Consider the following 12,043-nt stretch of genomic DNA (forward strand, 5'->3'; position numbering starts at 1 on the left):
ACCACGTTAAAGGCACTATATAAATGCAAGTTGTTGTTGTAGCTGCATTTCTTGTCCACCGCCCTCTGCCTCTGGTCTCTGCCCACAACTAGATGCCATTACTCCATGTGTCAGCTCAGTAATCCTTTATGTATAATGAGGATTATCATCGTGAAAGGATGAGAAGGGACCAGTGCTAGGTATAGAAATGGTAAATTCAGGGCGCTACTTCAGACTGAGCCATGGACAGTAGGACAAGGAGCGCAGGTTCAAACTGGTGGGAGGCCCAATTAGGATTGATGTCAGAAACTTTGCCAAACACTGATCAATGCTTGGAATGGTCCTCTGGATAAGGTAGTGGTGGGGGCGTGACAGCCAATTAAAAATTGTGCACATGCTTTCCAAACGTGTAGAGGAGAGTGACGTGAATCAGTCATTCATGAAAGAAAGACTTATGTAATAATACTGAGCGGCCTATGGGTGGCACTGCCCAGGGAGAGTATAAATACTCGGGCACGGGCCCAGCTTGCGCAGGACATTCTTAACAGGAACTAGTGAAGGACACAAACAGACCTCCTTGTTGTAAAACAGTTGATTAAAGCTTTGTTTAATGCTTAGACCAAGTGCCTAGTAGTTTTCTTACGTCAGAGAGCACACAACAACTTGCACTTATATAGCGCCTTTAACATAATAAAAATATCCCAGAGTGTTTCACCGAGGTGTAAATAACCAGATACCAAGTAGTGGTGGGAGAAGCGTTGGGGGACGGTGACTATTGAAGGAGGGGAAGAGCGATGGAGTGGTGTTGGGAGAGCATTCGACTGCGCGGGCTGAGACAGCTGAAGGTGTGCGGTCGAAGGAGAAGGGAAGCATGGCAAGCTGATAGCCCGACTCGTAACGGCTGCTTTGAGGGGTAAAAAAAAAAACCAAATGTTTACGCATTTGCTGATGGTGCAGACGCCTACCTGCATTGTTGGGTCTGTGGGGTCAAGACTGATTGAAGAGACACAGATGCCATAATGGCGGGCGGGTGGGGACACTGCAGATTTTTTGTTCGGACGATGAGCTAAGATGGGCCGAATGATCTTACTTGTGCATATTTAGCGGGTGAATGGAAATTGATTTGAACCTTTTTTGCCCCGTGAAATGAAAGCGATCCGAATAATCGTCCTTCCGTTTAGACCTCACTTTGAGGAGACAAAGGTGTTCTGTTTTGTTTTCCAACCTGTGCTGTAAAATGATTATCTCACTGGCTCCCTGGAAACCGTGATGCTCCAGATATTTTGACCCGTGACATTTTATAGCTCTGCTCTTAAGATGTTTTGTGCTGAGAGCCAAACAGATCAAAAAAAACGATTGTTCGGGTCAGATAAGAAGTCCAGCTAATATGACGGCTGGAACAAGCCTTGTGCATACTGGCGATATTATCACATCGCCTCGATGGCCCCACTCCCATTATTTTAATCAGGACTGTACACTCACTTGAAACCCATCCCAGACTGCTGTATTTACAACTCTGCGAGAGGCTCTGGAGAGCCGGCAGCAGCGTTAAGTGGTTCAGGAGTAGCTCAGGTCATTGCCTACCAATTAAGTGAATGGGAAGCAAAATCTTGTACGTGGCAACATGCCAGCAGGATTCTGATATCCTCCAGTGCACACGGAACACATTGCAGGCAATGCAGGAGTTAGCTTGATTTTTTTTTAATGATTTTTTTTTGTGTGTGTGTGTGCATTTTTGTGCTCGGCAAGGCGATAGATGTTGGCGCTGCGAAGTGGAGTATATTCCCGTTTCAGACACCCAGCGTCAGTCTTGGGCAGCACTTCCAGGTCGAGTACTGCATGGTCTTCGGGCAGAGTAAAAACTCCCTCTGCTCTGCCCCGACCTCAATCCGGGATGGCGCCGACCACCTCGAGTCTCTTCGCCGGGAGCAAGCGGAAGCCAAGCGCAAGGAGCGCACATCAACCCAAGCACCCCACCCACCCGCCCCTTCAACCACCGTCTGCCCCACCTGTGACAGAGACTGTAGGTCCCGCATTGGACTCATCAGTCACCTGAGAACTCATTGTTAGTGTGGAAGCAAGTCATCCTCGGTTCCCAGGGACTGCCGAAGAAGAGAAGACTTTTTGAAGTTCAGTCACTGTTGCAATGTAGGAAACGCAGCAGCCAATTTGCGCACAGCAAGCTCCCACAAACAGCAATGTGATAATGACCGGATAATTTGTTTTTAGTGATGTTGTTTGAGGATAAATATTAGCGAGAGGAAATCTTTGCCCCATCAGTCTCGGCTGGAATTGAACCCAGGTCCCAGGAGTGAAGCTTCAATGTCTAGTCTTCCACCTCTCCTCATTGTTGGTTGCGAGACACGCTATGGGCTTATTCACAACAACTTTCAACATTATTTTAAATAAAATCTTCCCACAGATTACCAAGATGAATTGGCATTTGGAAAAGTATGGGCTAATAAATGAAAGTTAGCACGGATTTGTTAAAAGCAAATCGTGTTCGACTAACTTGATTGAGTTCTTTGACGAAGTAATGGAGAGGGTTGACCAGGGTAGTGCGGTTGATGTTGTGTATCTGGACTTTCAAAAGGCATTTGATAAAGTACCACATAATAGAGTTGTTGGGAAAGTTAAAGCCCCTGGGATTAAAGGGACAATGGCAGACAATTGGCTGAGGGACAGAAAGCAGAGAGTATTGCTGAACGGTTGTTTTTTCACTGGAGGGAAGTATAGAGGAATCAGTATTAGGACCACTGCTCTTTTTGATATATATTAATGACCTGAACTTGAGTGTACAGGGCATAATTTCAAAGTTTGCAGATGACACAAAACTTGAAAATGTAGTAAACAGTGAGGAGGATAGTAACAGACTTCAGGAGGACACACAGACTGGTGAAATGGGCAGACACAGGGCAGATGAAATTTAATGTAGTGAAGTATGAAGTGATACATTTTGGTGGGAAGAATGAGGGGAGGCAATATAAACTAAAGGGTACAATCCTAAAGGGGGTGCATAAACAGAGAGACCTGGGGGTGTATGTAAAGACATCATTGAAGGTGGCAGGACAAGTTGAGAAGGCTGTTTTTTTTTTTAAAAAAGCATATTTATTAATAGAGGTATAGAGCACAAAAGGAATGAAGTTATGCTAAACCTTTATAAAACACTGGTTAGGCTGGCTGGAGTATTGTGTCCAATTCTGGGCACCACACTTTAGTGAGGATGTCAAGGCCTTGGAGAGGGTGCGGAGGAGATTTACTAGAATGGTACCGGGGATGAGGGACTTCAGTTACGTGGAGAGACTGGAGAAGCTGGGATTGTTCTCCTTAGAGCAGAGAAGGTGAAGGGGAGATTTCATAGAGGTGCTCAAATAGAGTAAATAAGGAGAAACTTTGAAATGATGCCCTGTATACTCAAGTTCAGGTCATTAATATATATCAAAAAGAGCAGTGGTCCTAATACTGATTCCTGGGGAACGCCACTGTATACTTCCCGCCAGTGAAAAACAACCGTTCATCAATACTCTCTGCTTCCATTGGCAGGAGGGTCGGTAACCAGAGGACACAGATTGAAGGTAATTGGCAAAATAACCAGAGGTGACATGAGGAAAGATTTTTTTTACACGGCGAGTTATTGTGATCTGGACTGCGCTGCCTGAAAGGGCAGTGGAAGCAGATTCAATAGTAACTTTCAAAAGGGAATTGGATAAATACTTGAAAGGAAAAAAAATTGCAGGGCTCTGGGGAAAGAGCCGGGGGAATGGGACTAATTGGATAGCTCTACCAAAGAGCCGGCACAGGCGTGATGGGCCGAATGTCTCCTCCTGTGCTGTATCACTCTATGATTCTGTGTTTCTGAATCTAGTAACCCAGTATCCAGCCTGCTGACAGGAATTGTCTATTCCGTTTTTGAACTCCACCGTTGTTTTTTCTCCCTTCCTTGGTGATAGTCCGTTCTCCATGTTTAGCCCCTGCTTACCGAAAAAAATGCCTGAACTTACCATTTTCTCCTGTCCTCCTGAATTTGAAACCGTGACCCCTGACCTCTTGTTCTTCAATTTTGTGTGTGGCAGGATCCCAATTCTCTAAATCCCTCATAATCTTAAATACCCTCTGTCAGATCTCTCTCAGTTCACCCTTCAGCCTTTTTTCAAGAGCGAGCACTCCCAGAGCAGCCAACCTCTCCCAATCACTAAGAGCATTTGTTGTGGTGGCTACAGGCCTGAAGTTTTCTTGGGTATTTGACTCAGCTTTTCCAGCGAAGTTTGTACAAGTGTAGGAGGCAATTAATTATTGCTAAACCAAGCCCACCACAGGAATGAAGACCAGGATATGAAACTGGTTCCTGTAAAGGCAAGGTTAACGCCAACTGTATTCGTATGATAGCTTTTCTTTCTTTCCCTTTCTGCTTTTCTCTTTCTATCTCTCTCTTCTTTCATTCTCTCTCTTCCTTTCTCTTTTCTTCCTTTTTTCCTTTCTTTATTTCTCTTTCTCCTTTTTCGTTTTCCCTCATTTTCTTTCTTTCTCTTTCTCGCTCCCTCTCTCTCCTCCACCTACTACCCAAGTAATGGCAATGCAGCTTTCCTGATTTTTTGTTTCAGAAAAACAAGTTAAATATTTAACATTTTAGATCATCTTTATTCTTTGGTATAATTTGTCTCGGCGCTCCATCGCTTGCGAAATAGCAAGTGTCGTCATTGCATGCATCCAGCACGTTGCAGCAGTCGAGCTCACAGCGGCAGTGTGATAAAGAAATAAAGAGAGAAGGAAGGAAATAAAGAGAGAAAGAAAGAAAGGAGAGAGAGCAAAAAATAGGAAATAAAGAGAGAAAGAAGCATCGAGAAAGAAATAGACAGAAGGAACAGAGAGAAAGAAAAGAAAGAAATTGCGTTTCTATGGCGCCTTTCGCAACACCAGAACGTTCCAAAGTGCTTTACAGCCAATGAAGTCTTTCTGTAGTGTAGTCACTGTTGTAATGTTTTAGACATGGTGGTTTATTTTTTTTAATTTTATACTCACCAAAGCGAGGAATTGTTGAGGAAATGAACGCTTGCGATTTTGGGATTCCCATTGTCAGCACCAAGCACTCCCACGTTGGCTTGGCCTGGTTAGTCGCAGAGTAATGTGCCTCAGTCCCAATCTTGGAAGAGTTTACCCCGACACTTCTGCTTCCCACACCAACGATCCTCTGGCCCCTGTGAGTGAGACTGATGGTTTAGTCCCAAATTTGGGGCCATCTAGTGCAGTGGGCCCACGCGCAGTCGGAACTGGATTCGGACGGCCCAACATCATTTACCCAGCACAATAATTCATCAAAAACATTTTTTATTTAGAAATGCAAAGAGTTAAAAGGTTACCACCTTCTTTCGGTCTCCTGCTCTCTGGAGTTCTCTTCCAAATTCTCATGGCCTTTTCAGCTCACTGCAGATATAAGCTGCCTAACTCTCTGACTATGTCTTGGGTCTCCTCCTCCTTGCTCCACTTTTATTCGGCTTCACAAAGCACTCTGAGATGTTTCCTCTTTACGCCAAGAGCTCTTCAGAAAGTACGTTCTTGTTGCATGTACCCAAGTACAAACTTCAACATTTGGTGCTTAAGTGTCAGCTGAGCTCAGCTGAAAAGCTCATCCCATTGTCAGAGTGACCATCCTATGTCTGTTCCAGCGGCTCACGCGACTAAAGATTCCGTGGCAGTGTTTGGAGAAGATTCTGCAGGTGTCCTGGGCAACACCCTGTGGCACTATTCAAAGAAGATGTTTTCCCAGTGCCCCGGCCAACATTCCTCCCTCAACCAATAAGATAAAGCGATCATTGATATCATTGGGATCGTGGGGCCACAGTGTCCGCAAAATGCAGCTACCTTCAAATTCATAACAGAGCTTGACGTAAGAAAACTACTAGGCACTTGGTCTAAGCGTTTACCAAAGCTTTAATCAACTGTTTTACAACATGGAGGTCTAGTTGTGTCCTTCACTAGTTCCTGTTAAGAATGTCCTGCGCAAGCTGGGCCCGTGCCCGAGTATTTATACTCTCCCTGGACAGCGCCACCCGCAGGCCGCTCAGTATTATTTCCTAAGTCTTTCTTTCATGAATGACTGATTCATGTCTGCGCTGTCTGCGCTTCAGAGTACTGTAATTCATTGCACGTGAAACGCTCTCGGATGTTCCCGAGTGCCATGTTGAGGCATTATATGAATGCAAGTTCTATCTTCAAGTCGCCAACTCCATTTGTTGAGCCTTGTTCTACACTGGCAGAGGCTCATCTGAGTTTCGACCTATGGTGACCATCCAAGGAGCTTTTGCGGGGACCAGAGGGAAAAACCCTGCAGCCGTGAAACCTGGTTTTAGCTGCAGCTGGAAATAACTCCTTCTTCTTAGGCAGTCCCTCGGAGCCGAGGATGACTCGCTTCCACACTAACAATGAGTTCTCAGGTGACTGATGAGTCCAATGCGGGACCTACAGTCTCTGTCACAGGTGGGGCAGACGGTGGTTGAAGGGGCGGGTGGGTGGGGTGCTTGGGTTGACGTGCGCTCCTTGCACTGTTTGCGCTTGGCTTCCGCTTTCTCCCGGCGAAGAGACTCGAGGTGTTCGGCGCCTTCCCGGATGCTTCTCCTCCACTTTGTGCGGTCTTGGGCCAGGGATTCCCAGGTGTCGTTGGGGATGTTACACTTTTTCAAGGAGGCTTTGAGGGTGTCCTTGAAGCGTTTCCTCTGCCCACCTGGGGCTCTCTTGCCGTACCGGAGCTCCGAGTAGAGCGCTTGTTTTGGGAGTCTCGTATCGGGCATGCGGACAATGTGACCCGTCCATCGGAGCTGATCGAGCGTGGTCAAAGCTTCGATGCTGGGGATGTTGGCCTGAGCAAGAACACTGATGTTGGAAATAACTAGCACTGAAACAACGCACGTACGCAGTGAAGATTAAAACGAAAGTAAAGAAAGCCCTGGAAACTGCAAATGAAAACCAAGAATTGCTGGGTGTACATGCCAGATCAGTCAGTACCTGACAGGTTAAAATTTCAGGTGCAGACTAAAGGTTCTCTGACAAAGCGTCTGCACCTGTAATATTAACCTGTCCTTTCGCTTTCAGATGGACCCGCTCTGCATTTCCAGCACTTTCTGTTCTCATTTCATATAAAACGTAAACTTTAAAAAAAAAGAGACTTTTGGGACCTTTTGCCTGGTTGAACGCTCTTGAATGTAAAAGGCCTCCTCTCGGCGCAGTGTTCAGTAAGGGATGTTGAAAAGCTCCTACGGATTGCAAGAAGATTAAATCGGGAATTGCGTCCTATCTTCGCTCTGCAGGTCACATGACAGTGTGAACAAGAAAGGCGAGGAGCCTTCAACTTTCTCTCCATCTAATCCTTTGTTTATATTGTACTAAAATCTACTTTAAACTTGTCTCTGTCTGGCATTAAGGAGGTTTTGATGTTTGTCTGGCATTAATAAAATTGGTCTGCCCTTTGCACCCGCCGCTTATTGCTCATACTGTGCCCATTATTTTTTGCTTTCTCACTGCCGTATTAGCCATTCGGGTTTATTGGTGGAGGGAGAACTCTCCAGTGACTGTTCTCTTAATGGGCGCTGGGATCAGTTAACCAGACATTTGTTGAAACTGAAAAGGGAGGATTACAGTAAGACGGCTGGTGACTTTGAATAGATTACCAGAGCAGAAGTTGGTAGCTGTGAGTTTCAGCTGAACTGAGGTAAGAAAGCGTCGCTGCCTTAAAGTTTAAAATAACAAGAGCCCACCAACTCGCTGTCCGACAGCCGAGCGCTTTACAAGCTTTTTTTTCAACACCGTTCTGATCCTAGATCTGCATAACTGTGACCTGACATACATACATACACACGCGCACACACACCACATGCACACACGACCACATGACCACACACCACATGACCACGCGACCACATGACCACATGCCACATGCACACATGCCGCACACCACACACACACCACACACACTCACACCACACACACTCATACCACACTCACAACACACACACACACACACACACTCACACTCACACACACTCATACCACACACACTCATACCACAGACACTCGCACTCACACTCACACTCACTCACTCACCACACACTCACACACACACACACTCACACTCACACCTGGTTGGATCTACAAGGTAGGGATGCTGTTGATATTTGACGTGTTATTACACAGTTAGGGATTTTAATAGTGAATGCACATTGTGAAGTTGTGGGTTTAGTTAAGCGAAACCTGATTGTGAAAGGGTGGCGGGGAGGGTGCATAGGGAGTAATTCTGTGAATACTGGGGCACAGATTCAAGCTCAAGAGAGGCAAGGTGAACAGACAGTTTAAATTTAGCTACTTTACAGAGAAGTGGATGAACACATGGCTCAGACTGTTGGTAAAGAACGAACTTGCATTTCATGAACTCCTTTCTCTACCTCAGGACATAGCAAAGAGCTTTACTGCTAATGAAGTACTTTTGCAGTGTAGTCACTGTTGTAATGTAGGGAAGGTAAAGACAGATAGTGTCGGCAAATTCAACGCATTTAGCAAAGAATGATCTGAGGTCTATGAGAGATCATTTTGGGCCACCCAGATAGACTGCAACAGTCTTTCCTGGGCCCCATATACTCCCTATTTCTCAGCATTAATACCCAAGATACTTGCCTTGGGATGTGGTTGATGGGTAGCGGAGAGCTCAGCGAGTTCCTCTTTGTGTATCCAGCTAGTGGGTGGAATGTTTGGTTGATAACCCCTTGCTCCTGTTGCCCACCACGCCTTTCACTCCGCACCCAACACCTTGGGTGCGGTTGGCAATCCTCAGCTATCCTATTTTAAACTCTATACCAATTGGTCATTGTGTTAACTAGAGCCGGGGCAGTTCAGTCCTTGTTTAAGACAATGGGTTTGAGTGGATTTCTTGTGATTTGAGAATGTTGGCTTTAACTCTTTGAAGGCACTGGTTTCAACCATTTCAGAATTGTAACTTGATTGTTTTTTTAAGTTTATGAAGAACATAAGAAGTAGGAGCAGAAGTAGGCCATACGGCCCCTCGGGCCTGCTCCGCCATTCAATAGGATCATGGCTGATCCGAATCCAGACTCACGTCCACTTCCCTGCCCTCTCCCCGCAACCCCCAATTCCCTTATCTGCTAGGAAACTCTCTATCTATGAGTTAAGAATTTTCTTCCCAATATTGCACTCATTCACCTTCAATTATTATTTTTTTATTCGTTCATGGGATGTGGGCGTCGCTGGCAAGGCCAGCATTTATTGCCCATCCCTAATTGCCCTTGAGAAGGTGGTGGTGAGCCGCTGCCTTAAACCGCTGCAGTCCTTCTTTGTAGTGGTTTGGTGCAACTGAGTGTCTCGCTGGGCCATTTCAGAGGGCAGTTAATAGTCAACCACATTGCTTTGGGACTGGAGTCACACATAGACCAGACCGGGTAAGGATGGCAGATTTCCATCCCTAAAGGACATTAGTGAACCAGTTGGGTTTTTACAACAATAGTTTCATGGTTACCATTACGGGTCCAGATTTATTTAACTAACTGAATTTAGAAACATAGAAACATAGAAACTAGGAGCAGGAGTAGGCCATTCTGCCCTTTGAGCCTGCTCCGTCATTCAACGAGATCATGGCTGATCATCCAAACCCTAGCACCCGGTCCCTACACCGACAGCCATCCCACCCAAACCCTATCCCCGTAACCCCGCGTATTTAATCCCCCCTAACACTAAGGGCCAATTTTTATCATGGCCAATCAACCTAACCCGCACATCTTTGGACTGTGGGAGGAAACCGGAGCACCCGGAGGAAACCCACGCAAACACGGGGAGAATGTGCAAACTCCACACAGACAGTCACCCGAGGCCAGATTTGAACCCGGGTCCCTGGCGCTGTGAGGCAACAGTGCTAACCACTATGCCACCGTGCTGCCCAGCTGCCGTGGTGGGATTTGAACTCCCGTCTCTGGATCATTAGTCCAGTAACATAACCACTATGCTACCGTACCCACTAACGTTACCCACTCAGCATTAATATTTAGTTTAATTATATTAAATTGTTAAAATAAATGTCGGTTGTACAATGGCAACAACAACTTACCTTTATACAGCACCTTTAACATAGTAAAACACCACAGGAGCGTAATCAAACAAAACTTAACACCGAGCCAAAGAAGGAGCTGTTAGGACAGGCTTGGTCAAAGAGTAAGGTTTTTTGGAGGGTCTTAAAGGAGGAGAGCGAGGCGGAGAGGTTTAGGGAGGGAATTCCAGAGCTCGGGGCCCAGACGTCTGAAAGCACGGCCGCCAATGGTGGAGCGAAAGGAGTGGGACGAAAGAAGGACTTGCATTTCACGACCATCGGACATCCCAAAGTGCTTTACAGCCAATAGAAACATAGAAACATAGAAGATAGGAGCAGGAGTAGGCCATTCGGCCCCTCGAGCCTGCTCCGCCATTCAATGCGATCATGGCTGATCATCCAAATTCAGTACCCTGTCCCTGCCTTCTCCCCATATCCCTTGATCGCTTTAGCCTTAAGAAATATATCCAACTCTTTCTTGAATATATTTAATGAACTGGCCTCCACCGCCCTCTGTGGCAGAGAATTCCACAGGTTCACCACTCTCTGGGTGAAGAAATTCCTCCTCATTTCAGTCCTAAATGGCTTACCCCTTATCCTTAGACTATGACCCCTGGTTCTGGACTCCCCGGCCATCAGAAACATCCTTCCTGCATCCAGCCTGTCCAGGCCTGACAGAATTTTATAGGTTTCGATGAGATCCCCTCTCAATCTTCCAAACTCCAGTGAGTATAAGCCCAATCGACACAATCTCTTTTTGAAGTGGAGTCACTGTTGTAATGTAGGAAACGTGGCAGACAATTTGCGCGCAGCAAGCTCTTACAAACAGCAATGTGATAATGACCAGATCATCTGATTTTGTTATGTTGATTGAGGGATAAATATTAGATGGACCAGAGTCCAGATTTATGGCAAATGATCGTGTTAGAGTAACAAATCCCCAAATATTCCAAAGGCTGATGAAATTGCAATAACTCCTGTGTCATGTTGAGTATAAAATTGCCTCTGATGGTTCAGTGCATCGGCCAGTGAGTTTTGTGATATGTAAAGAGCAGCAAAGCCCCAGGGTTAGTCCCTGGGTTGTGTGGAGTTGACCGCTCTCAGGCTGGGGCGCTACAATTTGCTCAGAGTCTCTGTCCTAAGGTTGGGGAAAAACCAGCGAGGAATGGAAGAAAATCAGGCGGGGTTCCTGCTCCTAATCATCGTCCAATCACTGCTGCTCTCAAGTGCGTGGGGGTGAATGATGGGTGGGGGACTGGATAGTGCTGTGATGTTCCTTTACAATCGAGTACCTTCTGAAGCTCAGTACGGGCTTACACACGCAAAGAACGGGTGAAGTAGTGAAGACCATTGGGAGTTGTGGGACCATGCCCCCACCCCACCCCCAGCAAGAGCCATCTCTTTGAGAAGAGAAACACATGTCGCCCTGTTGAGTTAACTTTCTGTTGAGGCTGTTGGCTTTCTTCCCCTTCAGATCTCGGACGACTATAGTGTCATCGGCCGCTCCCTGTTCAAGAAGGAGACCAACATGCAGCTGTTTGTCGGCATGAAGGTTAAACTGTCGACGGGAGAAGCCGGAGTGATCGAAGGAGGATTTGGGCAGAGCGGGAAATTTAAAATCCGAATCCCAGGTAAGTGCTCACTTTGCTAAGGAACTGTTTCAACCTTTCATAGAATGATACAGCACAGAAAAGCAGGCCATTCGGCCCCTCGTGCCTGTGCTGTCTCTTTGAAAGAGCTCTCCAATTAGTCCCACTCACCTCTTTCCCCAGAGCTCTACTGCATTTACTATACGATGAATGACAATACAATATTATTTATTGAATGACATGAATCAGTCATTCATGAAAGAAAGACTTATGAAATAATACTGAGCGGCCTCCGGGGGCGCTGTCCAGGGAGAGTATAAATACTCAGGCACGGGCCCAGCTTGCGCAGGACATTCTTTAACAGGAACTAGTGAAGGACACAACTAGACCTCCA

General features: G+C 46.2%; 1 protein-coding gene across 2 annotated transcripts in view; it reads left to right on the top strand.

The window, feature by feature from the left end:
- eefsec (eukaryotic elongation factor, selenocysteine-tRNA-specific) overlaps nt 1-12,043 on the top strand; it is a 421,957-nt gene that overhangs the window by 229,866 nt on the left and 180,048 nt on the right. Inside the window, exon 6 of one of the 2 annotated variants that reach the window (XM_086002116.1) lies at nt 11,535-11,691. The exons of the other annotated variant lie outside the window; for it this stretch is intronic. Within the exon in view, the coding sequence (XP_085858242.1) occupies nt 11,535-11,691 (157 nt within the window). The remainder of the gene's footprint in view (nt 1-11,534; nt 11,692-12,043) is intronic. 2 annotated transcript variants of the gene reach the window in all.

The sequence above is a fragment of the Somniosus microcephalus genome, chromosome 11 (genome assembly GCF_052327205.1).
Source record: "Somniosus microcephalus isolate GS21.2 chromosome 11, FLI_Smic_1.0, whole genome shotgun sequence".
Taxonomy (NCBI): Eukaryota; Metazoa; Chordata; class Chondrichthyes; order Squaliformes; family Somniosidae; genus Somniosus; species Somniosus microcephalus.